Source organism: Stenella coeruleoalba, assembly GCF_951394435.1.
Source record: "Stenella coeruleoalba genome assembly, chromosome: 4".
NCBI classification, from domain to species: Eukaryota; Metazoa; Chordata; class Mammalia; order Artiodactyla; family Delphinidae; genus Stenella; species Stenella coeruleoalba.
The window spans coordinates 117,234,997-117,261,126 of record NC_137149.1 but is presented as its reverse complement, the minus strand read 5'-3'; the positions used below and the strand labels follow the sequence as shown (position 1 = coordinate 117,261,126).

The following is a 26,130-nucleotide window of genomic DNA, read 5'->3' as shown; positions in this document are numbered from 1 at the left end:
CACGCAGAGGCAGTGTCAAATCCAAAGCTGAACCCCAGGAGCTGAGCGAACAAAGAAGAGAAAGGGAAATTTCTCCCAGCAGCCTCAGGAGCAGCGGATTAAATCTGCACAATCATCTTGATGTACCCTGCATCTGTGGAATATCTGAATAGACAACAAGTCATCCCAAATTGAGGAAGTGGACTTTGGGAGCAACGATATATATATATCTTTTTCCCTTTTTCTTTCTTTGTCAGTGTGTATGTGTATGCTTCTGAGTGTGATTTTGTCTGTATAGCTTTGCTTTTACCATTTGTCGTAGGGTTCTGTGTGTCCGTTTTTGTTTTTGTTTTAGTATAGTTTTTAGCATTTGGTATCATTCGTGGATTTGTCTTTTGGTTGCTGTCTTCTTGCTTTTTCTTTTATTACTTTAAAAAAAAATTTAAAAACTACTTTTTATTTTAATAACTTTATTCCATTTTATTTTATCTCCTTCTTTCTTTCTTTCTTACTTTTTTTTCTCCCTTTTATTCTGAGCCGTGTGTATGACAGGCTCTTGGTGCTCCAGCCAGGGGTCAGGGCTGTGCCTCTAAGATGGGAGAGCCAAGTTCAGGACATTGGTCCACAAAAGACCTCCCAGTTCCATGTAATATGAAATGGTGAAAATCTCCCGGAGATCTCCATCTCAATGCCAAGACCCAGCTCCAGTCAACGACCAGCAAACTCCAGTGCTGGACACCCTATGCCAAACAACTACCAACACAGGAACACAACCCCACCCATTAGTAGAGAGGCTGCCTAACATCACAAGAAGGTCACAGACACCCCAAAACACACAACCAGACATGGACCTGCCCAACAGAAGACAAGATCCAGCCTCATCCACAAGAACACGGGTACTAGTCCCCTCCACCAGGAAGCCTACACAATCTTACCCACTGGGGGCAGACATCAAAAACAATGGAAACTACAAACATGCAGCCTGTGAAAAGGAGACCACAAACACAGTAAGTTAAGAAAAATGAGAAGACAGAGAAACACACAGCAGATGAAGGAGCAATGTAAAAACCCACAGACCTAACAAATGAAGAGGAAATAGGCAGTCTACCTAAAAAATAATTCAGAATAATGATAGTAAAGATGATCCAAAATCTTGGAAATAGAATGGAGAAAATACAAGAAGTGTTTAACAAGGACCTAGAAGAACTAAAGAGCAAACAACCAGTGATGAACAACACAATAAATGAAATTAAAAATTCTCTAGAAGGGATCAATAGCAGAATAACTGAGGCAGAAGAACGGATAAGTGACCTGGAAGATAAAATAGTGGAAATAACTAGTGCAGAGCAGAATAAAGAAAAAACAATGAAAAGAATTGAGGACAGTCTCAGAGACTTCTGGGACAACATTAAACACACAAACATTTGAATTATAGGGGCCCCAGAAGAAGAAGAGTAAAGGAAAGGGACTGAGAAAATATTTGAAGGGATTATAGTTAAAAACTTCCCTAATATGGGAAAGGATATAGTTAATCAAGTCCAAGAAGCACAGAGAGTCTCATACAGGATAAATCCAAGGAGAAACACGCCAAGATACATATTTATCAAGCTATCAAAAAATAAATACAAAGAAAAAATATTAAAAGCAGCAAGGGAAAAACAACAAATAACATATAAGGGAATTCCCATAAGGTTAACAGCTGAACTTTCAGCAGAAACTCTCCAAGACAGAATGGAGTGGCAGGACACATTTCAAGTGATGAAGGGGAGAAAAACACAACCAAGATTACTCTACCCAGCAAGGATCTCATTCAGATTTGATGGAGAAATTAAAAGCTTTACAGACAAGCAAAAGCTAAGAGAGTTCAGCACCACCAGACCAGCTTTACAACAAATGCTAAAGGAACTTCTCTAGGCAGGAAACACAACAGAAGGAAAAGACCTACAATAACAAACCCAAAATAATTAAGAAAATGGTCATAGGAACATACATATCAATAATTACCTTAAATGTAAAAGCTTAAGTGCTCCAACCAAAAGACATAGACTGGCTGAAAGGATACAAAAACAAGACCCATATATATGCTGTCTACAAGAGACCCACTTCAGACACATACAGACTGAAAGTGGGGGATGGAAAAAGATATTCCATGCAAATGGAAATCAAAAGAAAGCTGGAGTAGCAATTCTCATATCAGACAAAAAAGACTTTAAAACAAAAATTATTACAAGAGACAATGAAGGACACTACATAATGATCAAGGGATCAATCCAAGAAGAAGAAATCCAAGAAGAAGAAATGTTATAAATTTACAACTTATCACAATTGTAAATATTTATGCACCCAACACAGGAGCACCTCAATACATAAGGCAAATACTAATAGCCATAAAAGGGGAAATCAACAGTACGACAATCATAGTAGCGGACTTTAGCACCCCACTCTCACCAATGGACCGATCATCCAACATGAAAATAAATAAGGACACACAAGCTTTAAATGATACATTAAACAAGATAGACTTAATTAATATTTATAGGACTATCCATCCAAAAACAACAGAATACACTTTCTTCTCAAGTGCTTCATAGAACACTCTCCAGGATAGATCATATCTTGGGTCACAAATCAAGCCCTGGTAAATTTAAGAAAATGGAAGTAATATCAAGTCTCTTTTCTGACCACAACACTATGAGAATAGATAACAATTACAGGAAAAGATCTGTAAAAAATACAAACACATGGAGGCTAAACAATACACTACTTAATAACGAAGTGATCACTGAAGAAATCAAAGAGGAAATAAAAAAATACCTAGAAACAAATGACAATGAAAACACGACAATCCAAAACCTATGGGATGCAGCAAAAGCAGTTCTAAGAGGGAAGTTTATAGCAATAGCATCCTACCTTAAAAGATAAGAAACATGTCAAACAAACAACCTAACCTTACACCTAGAACAATTAGAGAAAGAAGAACAAAAAACCCTCAAAGTTAGCAGAAGGAAAGAAATCATAAAGATCAGGTCAGAAATAAATGAAAAAGAAAGGAAGGAAAAAATAGCAAAGATCAATAAAACTAAAAGCTGGCTCTTTAAGAAGATAAACAAAATTGATAAACCAGTAGCCAAACTCATCATGAAAAAAAGAGAGAAGATTCAAATCAAAAGAATTACAAATGAAAAAGAAGTAACAACTGACACTGCAGAAATACAAAGCATCATGAGAGATTACTACAAGCAACTATATGCCAATAAACTCGAAAACCTGGAAGAAATGGGCAAATTGTTAGAAAGGCACAACCTTCTGAGAATGAACCAGGAAGAAATAGAAAATATGAACAGACCACTCACAAGCAGTGAAATTGAAACTGTGATTAAAAATCTTCCATCAAGAAAAAGCTCAGGACCAGATGGCTTCACAGGTGACTTCTATCAAACATTTACAGAAGAGATAACACCTATCCTTCTCAAACTCTTCCAAAATATAGCAGAGTGAGGAATACTCTCAAACATATATTCTATGAGGCCACTATCACCCTGATACCAAAAGCAGACAAAGATGTCACAAAGAAAGAAAACTACAGCCCAATATCACTAATGAACATAGAGGCAAATATCCTCAACAAAATACTGGGAAACAGAATCCAAGAAGGACATTAAAAGGATCATACACTATGATCAAGTGGGATTTATAACAGGAATGCAAGGATTCTTCAATGTGCACAAATCAATCAATGTGAAACACCATATTAACAAATTGAAGGAGAAAAACCATACGATTATCTCAATAGATGCAGAGAAATCTTTCGACAAAATTCAACACCCATTTATGATTAAAACTCTCCAGAAAGTAGGCATAGAGGGAACTTACCTCAACATAATAAAGGCCACATATGACAACCCACAGCCAACATCGTCCTCAATGGTGAAAAACTGAAACCATTTCCACTAAGATCAGAAAAAAGACAAGGTTGCCCACTCTCACCACTATTATTCAACATAGTTTTGGAAGTTTTGCCACAGCATTCAGAGAAGAAAAAGAAATAAAAGGAATCCAAATCTGAAAAGAAGAAGTAAAACTCTCACTGTTTGCAGATGACATGATACTACACATAAAGAATCCTAAAGATGCTACCAGAAAACTACTAGAGCTAATCAATGAATTTGGTAAAGTAGCAGGATACAAAATTACTGCACAGAAATCTCTTGCATTCCTATACACTAATGATGAAAAATCTGAAAGTGAAATTAAGAAAACACTCCCATTTACAATTGCAACAAAAAGAATGAATTATCTAGTAATAAACCTACCTAAGTAGAAAAAAGACCTGTATGCAGAAAATTATAAGACACTGATGAAAGAAATTAAACATGATAAAAACAGATGGAGAGATATACCATGTTCTTGGATTGGAAGAATCAACATTGTGAACATGGCTCTACTACCTAAAGCAATCTACAGGTTCAATGCAATCCCTATCAAACTACCACTGGCATTGTTCTAGAACTAGAACAAAAAATCTCAGAATTTGTATGGAAACACAAAAGACCGCGAATAGCCAAAGCAATCTTCAGAAAGAAAAATGGAGCTGGAGAAATCAGGCTCCCAAACTTCAGACTATACTACAAAGCTACAGTAATCAAGACAGTATGGCACTGGCACAGAAACAGAAATATAGATCAATGGAACAGGATAGAAATCCCAGAGATAAACCCATGCACATATGGTCACCTTATCTTTGATAAAGGAGGCAAGAATATACAGTGGAGAAAAGACAGCGTCTTCAATAAATGGTGCTGGGAAAACTAGACAGCTACATGTAAAAGAATGAAATTAGAACACTCCCTAACACCATACACAACAATAAACTCAAAATGAATTAAAGTACTAAATGCAAGGTCAGACACTATTAAACTCTTAGAGGAAAACATAGGCAGAACACTCCATGACATAAATCACAGCAAGATCCTTTTTGACCTACCTCCTAGAGAAATGGAAATAAAAACAAAAATAAACAAATGGGGCCTAATGAAACTTAACAGCTTTTGCTCTGCAAAGGAAATCATAAACAAGATGAAAAGACAACCCTCATAATGGGAGAAAATATTTGCAAATGAAGCAACTGAGAAAGGATTTATCTTCAAAATTTACAAGCAGTTCATGCAGCTCAATATCAAAAAGAAAAAAAAACAACCCAATCCAAAAATGGGCAGAAGACCTAAATAGGCATTTCTCCAGAGAAGATATACAGATTGCCAACAAACACATGAAAGGATGCTCAACATCACTAATCTTTAGAGAAATGCAAATCAAAACTACGAGATATCACCTCACACCGGTTAGAATGGTCATCATCAAAAAAATCTACAAACAATAAATGCTGGAAAGGGTGTGGAGAAAAGGGAACCCTCTTGCACTGTTGGTGGGAATGTAAATTGATACAGCCACTATGGAGAACAGTATGGAGGTTCCTTAAAATTTTTTAAATAGAACTACCATACGACCCAGCAATCCCACTACTGGACATATACTCTGAGAAAACCATAATTCAGAAAGAGTCATGTACCACAATGTTCTTTGCAGCTCTATTTACAATAGCCAAGACATGGAAGCAACCTAAGTGTCCATCAACAGATGAGTGGATATAGAAGATATGGCACATATATACAATGGAATATTATTCAGCCATAGAAAGAAACGAAATTGAGTTATTTGTAGTGAGATGGATGGACCTAGAGTCTATCATACAGAGTGAAGTAAGTCAGAAAGAGAAAAACAAATACCGTATGCTAACACATATCTATGGAATCTTAGAAAAAAAATGTTCATGAAGAATCTAGGGGCAAGATGGGAATAAAGACACAGACCTACTAGAGAATGGACTTGAAGATATGGAGAGGGGGATGGGTAAGCTGGGACAAAGTGAGACAGTGGCATGGACATATATACACTACCAAATGTAAAATAGATAGCTAGTGGGAAGCAGCCGCATAGCACAGGGAGATCAGCTCGGTGCTTTGTGACCACCTAGAGGGGTGGTATAGGGAGGGTGGGAGAGAGGGAGACGCAAGAGGGAAGAGATATGGGGATATATGTGTATGTATAAATGATTCACTTTGTTATAAAGCAGAAAGTAACACACCATTGTAAAGCAATTATACTCTAGAAAAGATTTTAAAATAAATAAACACAAACAAACAAACAAAAATGCTTGTGCCCAGTTATGTTACTCTGTTCATTCTCCAGCACAGTAGGTGAGCATGTAGAATTGCTCACGTGTGTATTTTTGGTTCTTTTTGTTTTCTACTTAGCATTCAGTCTGTTATCTGGAGTGAGAAATGTGGTACCACATTATTATGCATTTTGAAAATAATTCTTCCTATATTTCTGCAGTTTCATTTCCCTTCAGAGAAAAGTGTCACATCATTTCCATCACTGGGTATGAAGATCTCTCATACCATTAACTTGAACGAGTTTATCCCATGACATTGCAGCTTATTTGCACTTCACACCAGTTCTTTTCAATCATTTTCCTATGTTCTTTTCTTCACTGACGAGTATCTAGGTACAGACATAGTACTTAGCATATATGATTTACAATTTAATAAATGATGAAACACTCTTCTTTGGACTTAACAAAAAACTCCAATTACACATTTCCATCTTGCCTGTCTTAAAAATTAAATTTTCATCTGCTGTGATCTAGTAGATACAATATAGAACTGAGTACTGGAAAAAGTGGAATATAATGCCAGTTTTATACAAGAATAAATATACATGACTTCTTACTATGTCACTTGAAAGAGAAAGGATATTTGGGATTATCTGCAGGCATTTTAATAACCTTGAGAAAAAAGTCTAATAAGGCAGGATCAAAGTATTTGATATGGTATAATCAGAGGTCACCAGAAAATTTATTCTGTCATTAGGCATATTATTACATTAATGATTATTTAATACACATAGTGATTACTTTGATCTCATAATGACCTTAATCTCTTCTTTGGTCAAGACAGAATTTTTAAAAATTCCAGATTGATAAAATTTGTTATTCCTATCTCATCCTACATTATGAAAATGGGGACTATACCAACTTAGATCTAATTTCTTTGTTCCTCAAATATTTGGTGAGCATAACTAGGTGCCAAGCACAGTGCTGTTTGCCAAAGAGAGAGTGGTGAATCCAACAGGTATGGCCCCTACCTGCAGGAAGCTTTCATGGAGAACAGCTTTTTTAATTTTTGGACCCTTAATTTTTCAATAATCCACTCATTTATAATATGTTATTACATATTATACATATTATATATTACACATATTATACATTATACAGTTTAAACTCCTAACACTTGTCAAATCTAGAAAATGTCTTCACATGCTTAAACATAAACTCAAATCTTTTCAGTTTCCCTTCCTCCTATTGGTCTACTTATTCTCTAATGTGCTTTACGTTTGTATCCAATACTCCCCTGATGTTTTAGAAACTTTCAGATATTATCATTTCTATTATTCTATATAGCTTTGATCCTTAAGGTAACAATCTACTCACCTTCAATCCTCCTAGTATATTATTAAGGATAAATGAGATCTTTATTTATAACTGTAGTTTGCACATATATGATTTCACACTCCAAACTTCGCACCTTTCACAACTTAAATAATGTGAGCTAAATTTAAAGTATTATACTATGGCTCTTTTAGAATTCAATTAGTGCCTTGCTTCTTCCTCCTCACACACTTATAATCCTCCAGATTAAACACAACATCATCAAACTTGAGAACCAAGAAAATAAAAGTAAAATAGAGATTATTGAGTCTAATTCCATCACCTTACTAAGAAAATTGGAAATCTGGATCTGAAGATATTCAGTGATACACTTACAACACACCAAAGGATGTGTGTGTGTGTGTGTGTGTGTGTGTGTGTGTGTGTGTGTGTGTGTGTGTACACATACCTATATCTGTTCTTAGACCTCAAGACCTACAGCCTTATGACTTCTTGCTTTCTCCTACTCTAGGATACCCCTCTTCAGTTCATTTCTTTTCCTCTTCAGTGCAGCCCCATGAATTAACACTTTGGCAACCTTGCAAATTTCCTCAGGTACTGTGGCTTTTTACCAAAGAAGGCCAGCAAAATCTCAGTCCAGATTCATTCCAGCCACCTCTCTGTCCTCCTGGAATATCCAGCAGATAACTGGGGCTGGAGAAAACTTCACAAAAGCATAGATGGAGGCCACTGAAATGTTACTGTCATCTGGCAATCTTTCCAGATCTCCTTGGTCACCCCTCTCCTATTCATTTCTTCTACCCGACCACCCCCTGGTTCACTCTCACAAATCATTTCCCTTCCTATTTCCTAGGGAAAATGGAGGTATTGGGAAAAACTCCCTCAACTTTCTGCATCTGTATTCAACTCTACCTCCTGCTTTGTGTCTCAATGGCAAAAGTAATTCTTCAAATACCCTCTTGAAATTTTCCTGTCAGTTCTAATCTTTCCCATTTATAATTTTTCCTTAAATTATATTTTAGCTGTAAGAAACAAGACTTTTTTCCTCCTCTTTATAGCCAAGCATCTTTTTAAAATTCTCTGCAGCTAGCTTGAAATCATTGCCGTATCTAGTTATTCTTTCTACAGTCACCAATAAGCTTCTGGTTGTAAGATCTACTGACCATGTTTAGTTGACTTGTTTTCTCTTGGCTTCAGGTATTGCTGACTGATGTTAAAAAACACAGAAAGGAAGGAACAAAGAGAGAGAGAGGAAGGCAGGGAGAGAAGGGGAGGGGGAAGGGGGGAGGAAGGAATTCATTCCACCTCTTTCCCACTTCACTGGCTTCAGTTTCCACCTATATGCAGATGACGCATATGTATTGAGCGCCAGTTATTTGGTTGATTGATTCATTCACTTATGTGTTTATTTATGCAGTGCACATTTACCAAGTGCCAGGCACTGGAAAGATACCATTGAATAATGAGTAATTATCTTGGTCCTCAGAGTTCCCCTCTAGTGAGGGAGATGGTGTGGGGGAATACGTGAAATCACTGAGGAAGGGGATCAGGGAAGACTTATTACAGGTAGATAGTTTGTTCATTTATTATCTTATTCAATAAACATATAGAGAGAGTGATAGCGGGTGCCAAGATACCATGCCAGGTGCTAAGGATATAACTGCTGGCAAGAAGACACATTCTTTGCTCTCACAGTGCTTATAGTGTAGCACTGGATGCAGAGAAGTAAGCAGACAATTACAATTCCACATGGTAAGACATAACTGAGTGAGTATGTGTTGCTTTCTGTATAAGCTTAGACCCTAAAGATAAATAGGATTTAACAAGTAAGAGGGAAGAAAGTGTTTGAATGCACTCAAAATAGAAACCAAACTCCATACCGCAGTCTACAAAGTCTCATGTGATGTGGACTCAAGCTCTTCTCATATACTTGCTCCTGCACTATATTCCTGGCCCACGGGCTTCACTTCTGCTCTCTGAACATGCTAAGTGTCTTTCTGTTGGGGCCTTTGTAGTTGCTGTTCCCTCTGCCAGCTCCTCCCTCTGTTCTTTATATGGTGTACTAGTTATTAAACTGTTGTGACTCAGCTCTGAATCCGTTCTTCCCCATTCCGCCTGCGATGCTGGGGCTAGGGAATCTGCACATCACAGCTGTGCAGAATCTCCTTTGCCAGCTGAGCCCCTCTTAGGGTCTGCCACAAAGGGACCCTCGAGGGAGACTGAGGTCAGAGGAGAGCAGATGGGACTTCTTCTTCCTGTTTTCTTATTTTCCCTGTCAGCAACGCCATTTCTTCTAGTGCAGAAACTGCTCACAACTTTCTGTCTATTTTGGCACTCCCAGACCAGGCTCTGCAAGGCCCCTCCTCTCATTTTTTTCCTAGATTCTGATAATCTGGACCTATTCTCCTTGTTTCCAGGGATTAGGGGTGGTAGCTGCTTCCTACCATTATTTTTTTCTGGATTACTTCAGGATTTCCTTTCTGTTTATTCAGCCTTCCAACACTTGTATTGTAATAGCTGGTTTTCCTGACTGCACCTGATTGATACGGTACTTGGCACCAGGATTGGATCCCAGGTATTAGGGATTCTGAGATTGATTTGGTTATGCCTTTGGCCTTAAAGGCAGTGCTGGGTTCCCTGCCCACAGGAAATGGAACACTAGTCATTTCTCATTTGCAACGGTACCATGATCATTTAAATTATCACCTGTGTTTGATTGTGATGAACTGACTATTAAAGGATTTCTATTCCTTAGAGGACCAAGTGGGGCTAACTTTGGCCATGGGATAGTAAAAGGAGTATGATGTGAACTGGCTGTCTCTGAATGCAATGGGAACTTACAGAAAGAAAATTATAAGCTGAGTCTTTAAAGTCGCAGCTCAAGTCATAGTCAAAAAACCGAAAAACTTCTAAGGAAGCCCCCAAATTAATCTCTCTGAAGATCAGAACCAAATTGAGCAGCAGATATATAACAGGTAATTTCTTGCAAGGGGATACCTATTCACGAGAAGACCTACAACCAGAGTCAGATCTCAACATACTGCAGGCAGTTACATGCAAATACGACTCAATTAGAGACAGCTTATAATTTTAAAATAATAGCAAGATTTTTCTAACTTATATTGAATAAATCTGTGGAAAATGTGTGGAAATCAATTCTAAGGATGTGAAACCCAGGAAGATAAAATAGTACTTTGGTTTCAGCTGGATTTATTGATGTGGTGTTCCTACCAGAGATTCTGAATTTAATGTGCTAGCTCTTTTAGTTATTTCCCTTGACAGTTTCTTTTGATTGGCTGCATTCAATAGTGGTCTATCATCATTGAGATTGAGATGCCAGATCTTCCCTTGCATACTATACAGAAAGGAATCAAAAAGCTTAAGGAAATGGAGAAGAACATTAGGATGGATTTACCAATGGTAAATTTACCATTTATCATGACATGCCCACCACCCTCCTCTAACTACATTTACCAACAGTTCAGAGTATTCTCCCTTCATAAAGACCCTGGGAAAGCCATTGTTTAGAGGGACACCAGCATCCTTTAAATGCCCTCTGGTAGTTGCCCTCTGTGTAGGCTGTGGACGGTGGTGCCACTGGTCCCGGGGACCACCTTTTGAGTACCAACATTCTCGAACTTTCTGGACAAGATGGCAGAGTAGAAGAACCTTGAGCTCACCTCCTCTCATGAGCACACCAAAATCACAACTAACTCTGAACAACCATAGATAAAAGACTGGAACCTATAAAAAAAAGACATTCTGCATACAAAGACATAAAGAAGAAACCACAGTGAGATGGTAGGAGGGGAGGATTCATGATATAATCAAATTCCATACCCCTCAGGTAGGCAACCAACAAACTGGAGAACAATTATATTGCAGAAGTTCTCCCACAGGAGTGAGAGTTCTGAGGCCCATATCAGGCTCCCCAGCCTGGAGATCTGGAATATAGAGGATTGAACCCCCAGAGCATTTGGCTTTGAAGGCCAGCAGTTCTTGATTGCAGGAACTCCACAGGACTGGGGGAAACAGAGACTCTACTCTTGGAGGACTGCAAAAGCAGTGACTTCATAGGACCCTGGGTCAGACCTACTTGCTGATCTTGAAGGGTCTCCTGGATGGAGGGAGATGGAGGGAGGGTGGGCAGTTGTGGTTCACTCTGAGGACAGGGACACTGGTGGTGCATGTACCAGGGAGTATTCATCAGCATGAGCTCTCCTGGAGGCCGACATTTTGGCACCAAGACCTGACCTCACCCAGTAGCCTGCAGGATCCAGTGCTGGGATGCCTTAGGCCAAACAACCAACAGGGTGGGAACACAGCTCTGCCCATCAGCAAACACACTGCCTAAAGACTTCCTGAGCCCACAGCTGCCTCTAGACATACTCCTTGACACTCCTGACCACCAGAGGGACAAGACCCAACTCCACCCACCAGTGGACAAGTGTTACCAAGTCTAAGTTCATACCGCTAGTCGCACAACAGGCCAGTAATTGAGAGACAAATTGTTGGGGTAAGGAGTAATGACTTTATTTGGAAAGCCAGAAAACTGAGAAGATGGAGGGCTTGTGCCCCAAAGAACCATCTTGCCTGAGGTAGAATTCAGGCTTCTTTTACACTAAAAGGGGAGGGAGTAAAGTCAAACACTTCCTGGTTCCCATCAGCCTCCAGAGGGGATGTGTTAATTTCTTCCTCCCTGCAGTCATTCACTGGTGGACCTGGTCAGGATATTTCCTGTGAGCTAAACAAAGGTATTTTAGCTTAATGTTCATTACCTGGGAGGCAAGGTTCTGAGAATTGGGTCATTATGTATAATTTAAGCTTTTGGGCAACATCCCTTTAGTGATTAACTTGCAATAGAATACAAAAGGTTCTTCCCTATTACATAGGCACTGGCCCCTCCCACTAGGAAGCCTGCACAAGCCTCTAGACCAGCCTCATCCACGAGGGGGGAGGGCAGTTTTCTTGCCAGAAGCAAGCAAGCCTGCAGAACCGAGTCCACAAACACAGGTCAGAACCTACCCTGGTACCAGCTGGTCTCTGGCCCTTAGGTCATGAAAGGAGACTGTACTGCTGAGACATATAGGACATCCCCTACAGAGGGCCATTTCTCCAAGGTTGAGAAACAAAACATATATAAAAATACAAAAAAATTTAGACAAAATGAGACAACAAAGGAATATGTTCCAGATGAAGGACTAAGATAAAACCCCAGAAGAATAACTAAGCAACATGAAGATAGGCAATCTACCTGAGAAAGAGTTCAGAGTAATGACTGTAAAGATGATCTAAGAACTTGGGAAATGAATGGATGCACAGAGCAAGAAGTTATAAGAAGTTTTAAACAAAGAGTTAGAAATATAAAGAACAACCAAACAGTTGAAGAACACAGTAACTGAAATGAGAACCAACACTCTATACCAATTTGTAAGGACTATCACAAGTGATCTGCTTTCATCCAGCAGGAACAATGGTACATCTTTATGTAAACTCTTCCACTACCAGCCATCATCTACTCAGCAGAGATAAAGATCATCTCAGCATCCAGTAGATCATCACACTGATCTACTACCGTGATGACATCATAATTGGATCTGATGATCAGAAAATTGTAAGAAATTTAGATGTCTTAATTAGATAAATCTGTCAGACCAGTGGTTGGCAAACCCACTGGACAAATACAGCCTACCCCCCCTGATTTTGTGAAGTTCTGCTGAAACCCAGCCATGCTCAATTCTTTATGTATTATCTATTGCTGTTGTCTTGCTCCAACATCAGAATTAAGTAGTAGAGACTGTATAGCCTGCAAAACCTAAAACATTCACTGTCTTGCCCTTTACAGAGAAAAGTTTGCATAACCCTGTCCTACCGTAAAGGCAGGCGAGTGATAGGAGTTGAGAATAGAGAGGAAAGCTACAGTCACTTATTAAAGTGCCTAGTTGTTAAGCTAAAAGAGAAGAGAACTTCATCCTCAAAACCATGAGGAATTAATTAAGAATTCTGACCAAGGGAGTGTTGTTTTCAGATTTACTTTTTATGAAAATATTTTTTCATGTAATTTCTCAACTGTACAATGCCTACACAACTCAAACATTCCTAAAGGAAAAACAGGATTGTACCTTGCTGATTGAATGGAGAAATAAACAAATAAATGAGTTCTGAAGAGTGAAGGCAGCTTGTAGCAGCCTATTTCACAGATGTTCCGGTTTCTCAAATCATATAGTCAAAAAAATTTACTAAACTCCTATGTCATAGCTTGCATTATCTTAGAGACCTGGAATAAAAGCAAGTAAAATATGTTCTGAATCCATGAGTTCACAGCTTAAAAGGCAGGCAGAAAATTAGACAATCATATAATCAAAACACCATGTATTAAATGAAATAGGATTATATTTCAAAGTTTTAATAGTGATTGTCTCTGGGTGAGTAGTCCTTTTTTTCTGTTTAATTTTTTCATTAATTCTAAGACACATTTTTTTCCCCAAATTTTAATATATCTGAAGTTAGATGCTTCTTACAATTAATAGTGTCTTAGATTCAATGAAATAGATGAAATACTGTCATGGTAGTGTTTCTCCTTTGCTCCGAGAGCAGGCTGTTGGGTGGGGTTATGCATCCAGCATGAGACAGTTTCTGGGAAACCAGATGTAGAGTTTGTTCAAGATAAATCCAGATACAGAATACATTTTTTATGGGATAGAGAATAAGATTTCACTATAGAATTCAACATTTTTGTATGGTGATGTGCTGTTGAATTATTTTGTATTCACCATGAATGAGCCAATGCATCACCAGAACTGAGTCATCTTCCCTGCTGGGGCACCCTTTCCTCCCAGGACTGGGGGAGAGGTACCCCTAGGGATAGATCTTTTCCCACTAACAATGGAGCTCTTGTTGTTGGCACCAAATGCTGCAGCAGTTTTAATATCTTAGTTAAAAAGTGGTAGTTGTTTTTTCCCTTTTAATACAAGAAAAAACTCCCGTTAGAACCAGTGTGAGTCATACATCATAAACATTCAGTGCTCAAATTCCTATGGGTTTTGAATGCCAAACAATGCTGTTAGGCTTACATTTTTAAAAACTACATTGTAGAATGCTAGAAAACGTATGTTAACCTTTCTAGTATTAAGTAATGCTATAATATTTTTAAAAATACAGACTATAAAGTAAACCATTCATAAATTCCAATATGATGCCAGTTATGTTAAAATCTTGACTACATCATTTAATTCTTGTACATAATCCTTTTTCATTGTCTTAACCCAATAAGCAAAAAAAAAAAAAAAAAAAGATTTAGGAAAAATATGTTCAGAAACACATGCATACACCCAAATTCACATGCATTTGCATAACCACTGGCTTAACAGATCTGGCTTCATTAAAAACACTGAGATTTCCAGTAAACCAAAATTTTCTACAAAACTTGTGAAGGTGCGTGAGACTCAGGAAATGCTAATGTGTATCTCAAACACCCATAAAGCCAAAGCCAGAAAACCAGCAATTTTGCATCTAAATTCCCTGGCAAACCATAATCTCCAGAATAATGAACTTTCAATTCAATTATAAGTAACAGGTTGCAGACCATTCATTCCAAAAGAAAATTACACTAACGCTTGGCAATTTGACAGTAAAAATTGGAAAGCGTATTTATGGTAATCATCTTTAGTTGACATATGAAAAATTTTGAGAGAAATTCTTTTTGCCTTCAAATATTAAAGCAAATAAATCCTTTAAGTAGAGTCCATTTTAAAAAATAAAATTAATAAAATAAAGTCAAAGGGAGGAAACATTTTACAGACTTTAAATGCTTGCTAAATCACACGTCAGTGATGGGTTCAGCATATGTCTGTGTACTTTGGGAAGTGGTTTCTGTGTTGCCCGGAGCTCTGCATTACTCAATTTACACCAGAGAATCCTCTCAGAGAACTTTACTAAACTGGGTATATTGGAAACACAAAGCTTATGTATGTTCTCCATTGTTTCTATCAACTGAAAACCACACTGCCAGAAATGTGCTAACTTCTTTAAGCGGAGTTGGGACAAGCAATTGTTAGCACACTCCAGCCCTCTTGGTGAGCACAGTAAGCAAAACTCTTTGATCACACTGCCCCGCTCTGGTCAAAAGAGAAAATTGTGTTGGCCATTGAAAGTCTTCATCGCATCACATAAAATGCATTTCATTAAAAGATGATGCTTCCCCAAAGTGCAAAGCATCTAAACAGTATATAATTTAAAAGTTCAAGAAAATGTATCTTTTACCACTTTGATAAACAATTTAGGAGGAAAATGCTAGTTTTCATACTATTATTTCCATAGAAACATCTGTTACAATTCTTGCAAGAAAAGAACAAAATATTATATTGATTATGTATTGCCACTTGCTATATACAAATGTGAATTTAAAAAGACTGGCTTATTAAACTATTTGTATTAATTCAGATGGGAAAATTCAGCATATGCTGTTAATGGCAACTACTTCACTATAATTTTTATAATTTTTTGTTTAAAATTAAAAAAGGATATTATTAAAGTTACTGAAGCTTACATGGCCAAAAAAGTCATAGTGATATTGAAAAGCAATTCTAAGACATTTATAAATTCCTAGCCATAGTAACTGTTTACTTCAAAGTCATTTGTCTGAACACAGTGGTTGATATTAATAACACAACAGTAATACAGTAATGATGGAAGTTAACATTTATTGACTGTTTATTGTGCCAGATACTGGTCTCAGCTCTTTGTAGGTAATAACTCATTCATATCCATAACAGAATTATGAATTAGGCTGTATCATAATCCCCATTTTACAGATAAGCAAACAGAGGATCAGAGAGAGCTAGTATATAGCTTATTAAAGGTTACACAGCTTAGGGCTTCCCTGGTGGCGCAGTGGTTGAGAGTCTGCCTGCCGATGCAGGGGACATGGGTTTGTGCCCCGGTCCGGGAAGATCCCACATGCCGCGGAGCGGCTGGGCCCGTGAGCCATGGCCACTGAGCCTGCGCGTCCGGAGCCTGTGCTCCGCAACGGGAGAGGCCACAGCAGTGAGAGGCCCGCGTACCGGAAAAAAAAAAAAAAAGGTTACACAGCTTAAGTGGTGGTTCTAGGATTCAAAGCCAGGCAGTCTGACACCAGCATCCTATCTCTTCCATTATGCTACATATAGAGAAAATAAAGAACGATTTACCTTCTGGTACTCCATGTATCTAGCTATTACAGTCTGAAAAAAGTGTGATCCTTTGTCTATACTTCTGTTTATTATCAAAATCAAATCAATAAATTGTATATTAATTAGATATGTATCACTCTACTATAAGTAATAATAAAAATCAATACAAGCAAATACTATAAAAAGTACACACTATGCATTCAATTTTTTTTTCTGTGTATGCTAATTAAAGAAATTCTAGAAGTTTGAAATAACTAGCAACTGTTTTCAGGTTTTTGGTAAATGTCAATTTTTGCTTTTAACGTCGATTACTTAGTTCCCATATTTTTGAGTTACCTGAATCTCTGTCCACAGCTTCAACTCTTGTGACAAACTCCCCTGGATTTTGATTTTCTTTAACTGAAGCTTCATATAGGTGCTGTTTAAATACTGGGGCCTCATCGTTTACATCAAGAACAGTAATTGTCAAAGTCTGGGATGAAGAAAGTGTTGGTGTGCCACCATCCAGTGCCAGAAGGGTCAGAATGTACTGACTTTTTAACTCATAATCCAAAGGCGAAGTAGTAGTTAGTAAACCTGTTTTGAAAGAAGAGAAAAGCAATAGGTAATATTCTTTGGAGAAGTCATGCTTACTATACTTTTTTCTAACTCATCTAAGTTGCTAAAAATTCAGAAGCTTTCTCTGTTAAAGAATAAATATTATTAAACCAACTTTAAATTTATATATTATCTGGAATAAAAGAGAACATTTTTAATTCGAAAAGTCATTCTAATTTAAATTATAAGGATGAATGAGAATTCAGAAATAATCCATAACACACCATTATCTACTAAGATGATTACATCAAGAATATTTATCTACCCAATATCTACCTTCATTTTTTTTTAATATTTATTTATTTGGTTGCGCCAGGTCTTAGTTGCTGCACATGGGCTCCTTAGCTGCGGCACGCGAACTCAGTTTCAGCATGCATGTGGAATCTAGCTCCCTGACCAGGGATCAAACCTGGTTTCATTGGGAGCACGGAGTCTTAACCACTGTACCACCAGGGAAGTCCCTCCACCTTCATTTTTAAAAATATCTAGGTTCTAACAGTATCCCTCTTCGTGTCAAAGGACACTTCATGTGTAAAAGTTACCAAGTTACAAAAAGTATGGCTACATCCTTTAAGAGATTTAGTTTTTGTGAAAGAGTTATAGTCTCTTTATACTAATCTAATTTAACTGTCTTTTTTTATTAACAAAAAATAGTAAAGACTATAACTCGGACAATAAACTTCACGAATACAATGTCTCCATCCAACTGCCATTTAAGCACGTAACTCATATAAGCAACTTGCACACATATATTTGTTACATAACTCCAATTGTCACATTTTTTTCTTTTAGGATTGCTGTTTGCTCCTCTAACACGTGCTCCTCCTATAAGAACTTTTCTTCAAATAATTAAAGAGGCTTACTGATTCAGATTTTATATATAAAATGGTTTCTCCATAATTGCTTATCATTTTACACTTCATAGCCAAAAGCCATTGAAAATATCACTTTGTCTTCTTGATAAAAAATATGAGCTTTGTGAGAGGAAAATAGCCTATTTCATATGAGTGCCTTCAGCAATTAGCATTTTATGTCTTTGAAAAAAATATCTCAACTGAAACAGCCACCGCAATAGTTTAAGATTCAGGATATCTATATTACTGAGACACAATTCTAATTTTATCCACCCTCTTTAACAATCTGAAATAGACCTTCTTTAGCCATTTTGGAAAGCATTTTAAATATCGTTTAAATAGATCCTTGGAGACCCCAGCTCTAACAGAAATCAGCAACTGGGTCTGGACTATCTCTCTGTCAGTTGGGCTTTTAGGTGGTGTCCATGCAGGTCTCAGAACGGAACCATATGCACAGGATTTAATAAATATTTTGATGAAATTTTCCAACAGTATATAGCCAGACTATAATCATGACTTCCAAATTCTACACATTCAGTCCCATTCCAAATAATGCTCTTACTAACAGTTGGGCCAAATGGTATACATCTGAGATTTTTTTCTAAGGCTCATGCAGAAATGATTTTATTTTTTAGAGAATGAGATGGTAGTCCATCACTTCAATATCTTCTGAAAATCAGGTTGAGGGAATTTCATTTCCAATATAACAAGAATGACACTTTGAATGTATAATTGTCCATCAAACTACATCAAAAATTTTAGAAGATGTTATCTGACAATATGGTAACAGCAAGACAAGGGAAGTGACAGTGAGTGCCATTTCCAAAGAGTACTTGACAGTGAACAAATGCTTCTGCCAAAAATAAAATGTTTCAGTTGTGAAAAGTAAGGGTCTTAATGTCAATATCAATACAACCATTTAAAAATACATGATTTCCAACTATTTACAAGTGTATGTTTGTATGAGCTTAGAGATAAGTTTCCATACTAAAGTCTTTGAACAATGTTGACTCATGTTCTACCTTGATTCACTCTTGGTACCATCTCCTACCCTATGAAAACACACAATGGGGGTAAAGAAGTTGGCTACTGTATATTCATCCCAGGAAATGTGAGCTAGCTACAAAGCAGGTCAATGTTAACAAACAGGCCAATTACTCTTTGTTCTCTGAATATGACCTCTGTGCCTATCATCTATATAAGTTAAACAGTAAATCAAGTCAAATTTCCTTAAAGCATATGCATCTTGAGAACTATGATTTTATAACAGAGGAAAATGAAAAAGATAAATGTAAGCAAGTGATCACAGGCTTTAACTGACAGTGACAAGGACAGTACCTGATGACTCATCTAGCATAAAGGCCATATCTTCATTTCCTGAGAGGATGCTGAATGTTACTCTTCCATTCCTTCCTGCGTCTGGATCTTGAGCAGTTATGTGGTGCACCAAGGAGCCCACCGCGGCATCCTCTTTGACAAGGGCGATGGGGAAAGATGTAAAAGTGGGGCTGTGGTCATTTATATCCAAAATCACTACCTTCGCCATCAGCGATCTCAGTCGCCGGTCTGTCACATTCACAGCCTGATCGGATGCAGTTACTGTCAGGACAACAGTCGGAACTCTCTCTCTGTCAAGGGGGGAAGCAGTGACCAAAGTGCCAAATGAGGGGTGGATGAGAAATGGATTCACTCCAGGGTGGTGGGCTTCAATGAAGTATTGTACTCTACTGTTCAAAAAACTGCCGTCGCCATCTTTGGCATTAAAAACGTGCACTAGAGTCCCGACAGGGGCATTCTCTTCCACGCTGATCACAATGAACTCCTCCCGGAAAGATGGGGAATGGTCATTCTGATCTTCCACAGCAACACTAAGGAAGACTGTGCTATTCACGGGAGGGTTTCTGCTGTGGTCTTTAGTTACCACCCTGAAAAGATAATGGGACGTCATTTCATAATCCAGTTCCTTAAAGAGGAACAAGTCTCCTGTCGAGCTGTCGACTTCAAAGTGACCATCCTTGTCATCTGCAGCGATACTAAAATGTAACTTTCCACTATGATGTTGTTGAAGGTGATCAGGTGACTTTATCAAGCTCATTATTTTTGCAGGCTTCGAGTTTTCTGGTATAACTAAGTGTTTAATATTCTGAGAAATGAGAGCTCTCCCTTTGGATAGTGGTATCACCTGAAATAAGAATAAAAAGGAGTTGTTAATTTGGGGTTTTTAAAAAGACTTCACAGGTGCTGCTATTCTTTTGGAAGCTAATTCCTTCCAGTTGTGCAATATGCATATGTTAATTGGTGAGAAAATGTCTCTTCTTACCTTATACAATTCCAGTATGCCTCTGAAGACTGAAAACTGCATAATAGCTAGGAGATAAGAAAGTATAGGACTTTCCACTCCCGTTTGCTGCAATGGATGCAATGATAGTTTGGTGAGGCTACGCTGTTGTTTACGTGAACTGTAGTCTTATGGTTCTTCAAAGACAGTGTACGAGAGCTAGTTCTCCAAGCTACTCTAAGTCCTAGAAACTCATATTTCCTTAATGACAACATCTGCATACATTTAAGTATCATATGCCTTTGTTTATCTGAAACCAGAGTCTTGAGATATTATGACAGAAGTTTCTCCTAACCCACATATCCTTAATCAATAAAGAATATAATTTGGAAACAGAACTCTTGGGGACATATATTCTTGATTAGTATACATACCTATATTAATATTACTGATTATCACGTGCTTGAACAAAAAAATCTTCCTGTAAACAGTCATTTTGCTTCTGATGGGTTGATGTAATTTTTTCCTACTATGGAGACTTCCTACAGCTTGTTTGCTCATTACGACTAAAGGAAAGTCTTAAAATACAAATCTCAAGTGCCTTTCCTAATTTTAAATATAATTACAAAAACTAAGCAATTTATATTGGCCATTTATTTACACACGTTTCTCCTGCAAATTTACCAGGTCCTTGCAATTAGGAAAAAGTAAAAGAAAAGATACTTTTTGTTCTTTATAAACAAAGCAGGATAAACATACACATAGTGATGGAGGTAAGTATCTTGTCAGTAACTGTACAAAGTTAAACTAAAAAAATATTTAAACCTAATCATTTCTCAAGTGATAATAACATCACTTAATATAATGCACACATACATCTGCAATGCTCTCTAAAAAGAGTATTCGTTTATTTAATGTATCTTCACTCTACATTTGTATATAAAATAAAAAAAGCCCTCAGAGCATCTTTCCACACTTTGTGTGATGTGAGCTATTACCTGAATGTTAATAACTGCCTGTCCTTGAAGAGGAGGCACCCCCTGGTCTCTGGCAATTACAGTCATCCTGTAAGAAGGTCCATAATCATGGGAAAGTACTCTGGTTGTTCTTATTTCACCACTGTTGGCATCAATCTTGAAGTGATCAGTACTACCCTCTACACACAAACACACACAAAATTAAGAAGTTAATGTTAGTTGACAATGCAGAATACAGAGAATTAATTAATCCAAATATACATGTGATCATTTGGAAATTTTATTTACCTTAAGCTCTGTGTGAATATGAGCATAAGGATAATACTAAAAATACAGACAAGAAACATAACAGATTAAAAAAATTATTATAGAAATTTTTACATATAAAAAAGTAGACAGTGATATCATGAACTTTCATGTACCTATCATCTAGCTTCAATATTTATCAACTCATGTGCCATATGATCCAGCAATCCCATTCCTGTGTATATATCCTGACAAAACTTTAATTCAAAAAGATACATGCACCCCTGTGTTCATAGCAGCACTATTTACAATAGCCAAGACATGGAAGCAACCTAAATGTCCATTAACATGTAAATGGATAAAGAAGATGTGATACATATATACAATGGAATACTACTCAGCCATAAAAAAGAATGAAATCATGCTATTTGCAGCAACATGGATGGACCTGGAGATTATCATACTAAGTGAAATAAGTCAGACAGAGAAAGACAAATGCCATATGATATCACTTATATGTAGGAATCCAAAATATGACACAAATGAACTTATCTATGAGACAGAAACAGACTCACAGACATAGCAAACAGACTTGTGGTTGCCAAGGGGGAGGAGAGGTGGGGGAAGGTTGTATTGGCTGTTTGGGATTAGCAGATGCAAACTATTATATATAGAATGGATAAACAACAAGGTCCTACTGTGTAACACAGGGAACTATATTCAATATCTTATTTAAAAAAACATTTGGAAAATAATAATAATATTTATCAACTCATGGCTAATCTTTTTTTTTTTTTTTTGCAGTACACGGGCCTCTCACTGTTGTGGTCTCTCCCGTTGCGGAGCACAGGCTCTGGAAGCGCAGGCTCAGCGGCCATGGCTCATGGGCCCATCCGCTCCATGGCATGTGGGATCTTCCAGGACCGGGGCACGAACCCGTGTCCCCTGCATCGGCAGGCAGACTCTCAACCACTGTGCTACCAGGGAAGCCCAACTCATGGCTAATCTTATTCCCCATTCACATATTTCCCTTCACCATCTTCTTTTGAAGCAAAGTTCAGAAATCATATCATTTCTTCTGTATGTTTTTCAACATGCATCTCTAAAAGATAAGGAAAAATTTAATACGATCACAGTACCATATTATAGTTTTAAAAATTAGTAATAATTCCTAAATATTATCAAATATCTAGTTAACTTTTAAATTTCCAGTTGTCTCATAAATATCTTATTTTTTTTAGTCAAATTAGGCTCAACATAAAATCTGTATTTGCATATCTCTTCAATCTATGCATTCCTGCCATTCATCTCTTTATTTTGTTCTTGCAACTCATTTGCTGAAGAACTGGATCATGTATCCTGAAGCTTCCAGTGGTCTAGATTTGCCTGTTGCTTATCTCCAATGTGTAGCTTAATATGTTTTTCTGTCCTCTATGTTCTCCTTAAATTGGAAGGTACATCTAGAGAATTAATCAGATTCAGGGAGAAGACTACTTCGTAAATGCTGTTTTGTGTTTTCCTTCAGAAGCACATGTCTGATTGTCTCTTTTTGTGATGTGGGCCCCCTTTGGTGCACAGCCTGGATCCACTAATGATTCAATAAATGTTGCAAACTATAACATTGAGTCTATGATCTCTTCTTTGTTTATTAGCTGGAATATATTACTAAAGATCAACTTCTTCTTATGTACTTATTGGTAACCCAGTGGGACAGTTCATTATACGAAAAGTCAGAATAAATGTTTGATGGTAAATTTTTATTTAACAGTCTTCAAAATAATGGATTGGTTTACTAACATCCTTCAGTGCTTCAACTATGATAATTAAAGGTTTGTTTAGTTTCTGTTTGAAGAGTCATTAAGCATAAATTTAAACATATTATAAGAGTTTCAATCTATTCCCAATATTATCCCTATTGGTGTTCAAATTGTTCCATCTTTGAACCTTAGGATCCTCTTAAAGGAGGTTCCTGAGTCTTTGATATGATCCTAGTCATCTTTAACAGCCTCCTTGTATCTGGGGTGACAAAATGTTACAGACTCATCTTGAAGATTTCCTGTTCAAGACCTGGAGTCAGTCATTTCTCCAAGGACTCCTGGTTCATTCCATGGAATACAGTATTGGGAGGTTGTATCCTGCTCATTGCTTCTGGGTCAGTTATTGTTTCTAGGCCTTTTTCAGTGGTCACAGAATACACACATGCACACACTAAAATATGTCATAAGTTTGTACTGATACTTCTAATTCAAATTGATCATGGCAGGGGGTTTTTTATTTGGTTTGTTAAATAACAGATTTCTGTTCTTTGACAGAATCTAAATACTTTAAACAACCCAAAGAACTTCAGACAATGTCTAGGCTAGTGGCTCTCTTTCACTCTTTTATTCTACTGTCAGTAAGTCACTATCATGTAACAGACACTTTACCAGTTATAGGGGAAATAACGGCAAATAAAAAAGAACACCTGCTCTTAAGAAAGTCAGAGTATAGAGCAGGAAATTATGTCACATCTACTGGTTGTGATTTCTATGCTTTGATCCATTTACATAGGAGAATGAAAACGTTCATGAATGTGATATATATATCTTTGTTCTCATATTGATTTTTATCTTGTTATTTTATCTTATATTTTGTAGTTGCCTCTATTTTGTAATTGGATAAATTTAAAGCAAAGGTGTGAGTAACATAACAGATATCACCACATTTTTATATTGTGATGCCCCAAGTATCATTTCAGAAGCTAATTTTTAAAAAAATCAACATTTCAAACATTCAGAAATATATGACCATCCATGTAAACATTTCCAGATTGGTAAAGCCGCAATATTTCTTCAAATTTTTTAAAGAAATGACAGAATATAAGTATAGCAGAGGACCTGTGTGTACCTCCAAATCTCATTCCCTTCTTCCCTATAGACAGACTCTGTTCTAAAGTGGGGGTGTATCTTTCTAGTCCATACATTCATGAGTAATATATAGCATGGTTTTGTTCCTTTCCAAATAACAGTATCATAGCAGGATTATTGCTTAATCTATTAACCTGTGTGTGTGTGTATTCAGCAGACTCATTGTTACTGCACAACCCACTATGTCATCTTCCCAAGCATGAACATGATTTGCCTTTTCATTTCTTTCTACTTTAGGTCTTTCATCTATTTTGTAATTTTCTACATAAAGGTCTTAAGTATCTTTTATTGAAATTTTCCTCCTTATGCTTCTAGTCAGATGATTCTGATTTGAGAGAGGGGGGAAACACATAATTTGATGGTCCTTCTTTAAAGAAAATAGGACAATATTCCCACCTCAGAGAAGCCCGTGCTAGTGAAGAACCTTGAAGCCTAAACTTCATGATCTTCACAGTAAACTGGACCCCACACCCAATGATTTTCTTCGTTACAGTGAATGAAACCTTTGAAATCTTGCTTAGTTCTCAAAATGCTAGTGATTTTTGTATGTTGACATTGTTCCCAGAAATTTTTTATGTTATTGATTCTAGTGACTTGCCTGTAGCATATTTGGGGTTTTCCATGAAGACAATTAAATTATCTGCAGGTAACGGCAATGTTGTCCCTTGCTTCCCTATGTTTGTGTCAAACATGACAAAGCAACAAATTTCTTTTAAAATGGTATAAAAACACAATGCCAACTAAAGTTAATCACTGGAACCAATCTGAGGCCTGTGCATTCTCAAGGAAAAACATAAACATAAGCCTGTCTCAGTAAAATTCCCACATACACGTACATGTGTGTACGTATGTGGCATTTTTTTATTAATCCTATTTTTTTTTAATTGGGGTATAGTTGTTTTACAATGATATGTTAGTTTCTACTGTACAGTGAAGTAGAGTTCCCTGCTATACAGCAGGTATTCCATGCTATACAGGAGGTTCTCATTAGTTACCTATTTTATACATATTAGTTAGTGTATATATGTCAATCCCAATCTCCCAATTCATCCCAGCTCCCCTTTCCCCCCTTGGTGTTCATACGTTTGTTCTCTATGTCTGTGTCTCTATTTCTGCCTTGCAAAGAGGTACATCTGTACCATTTTTCTAGATTCCGCATATATGCGTTGACATACAATATTTGTTTTTCTCTTTCTGACTTACTTCACTCTGCATTTTCTAAATATGATTTACTTTGACCTTAAGAATATTTAATTTTCATAGAGATTCACAGATGCTTGGTGTTCATAATCATATGTCTTTATACTCAATACCAATTTTTGTCCATTAACTAGTATTTTCCTGTCAGTAAAAGTTGATTTGCATTTCAGATTACTGAAAATTATTCATTTAAAGTGGATGGCTGGTTGATTTCTAATTAGGACATAGAAAAAATAATATGATTTTACATTAAAATTTTATTTTATTTTATTTTTTTAACATCTTTATTGGAGTATAATTGCTTCACAATGGTGTGCTAGTTTCTGCTTTATAACAAAGTGAATCAGTTATATATATACATATGTTCCCATAACTCTACTCTCTTGCATCTCACTCCCTCCCAACCTCCCTAT

General features: G+C 37.0%; 1 protein-coding gene across 1 annotated transcript in view; it reads right to left on the bottom strand.

The window, feature by feature from the left end:
* The window catches only part of DCHS2 (dachsous cadherin-related 2), a gene marked incomplete at both ends in the record, with an annotated part of 285,989 nt that overhangs the window by 77,514 nt on the left and 182,345 nt on the right, over positions 1 to 26,130 (bottom strand). The window contains 3 exons of the mRNA XM_079920434.1: positions 16,996 to 17,235; positions 19,449 to 20,292; positions 21,387 to 21,544. Coding sequence (XP_079776560.1) covers positions 16,996 to 17,235; positions 19,449 to 20,292; positions 21,387 to 21,544 — 1,242 coding nt within the window. The remainder of the gene's footprint in view (positions 1 to 16,995; positions 17,236 to 19,448; positions 20,293 to 21,386; positions 21,545 to 26,130) is intronic.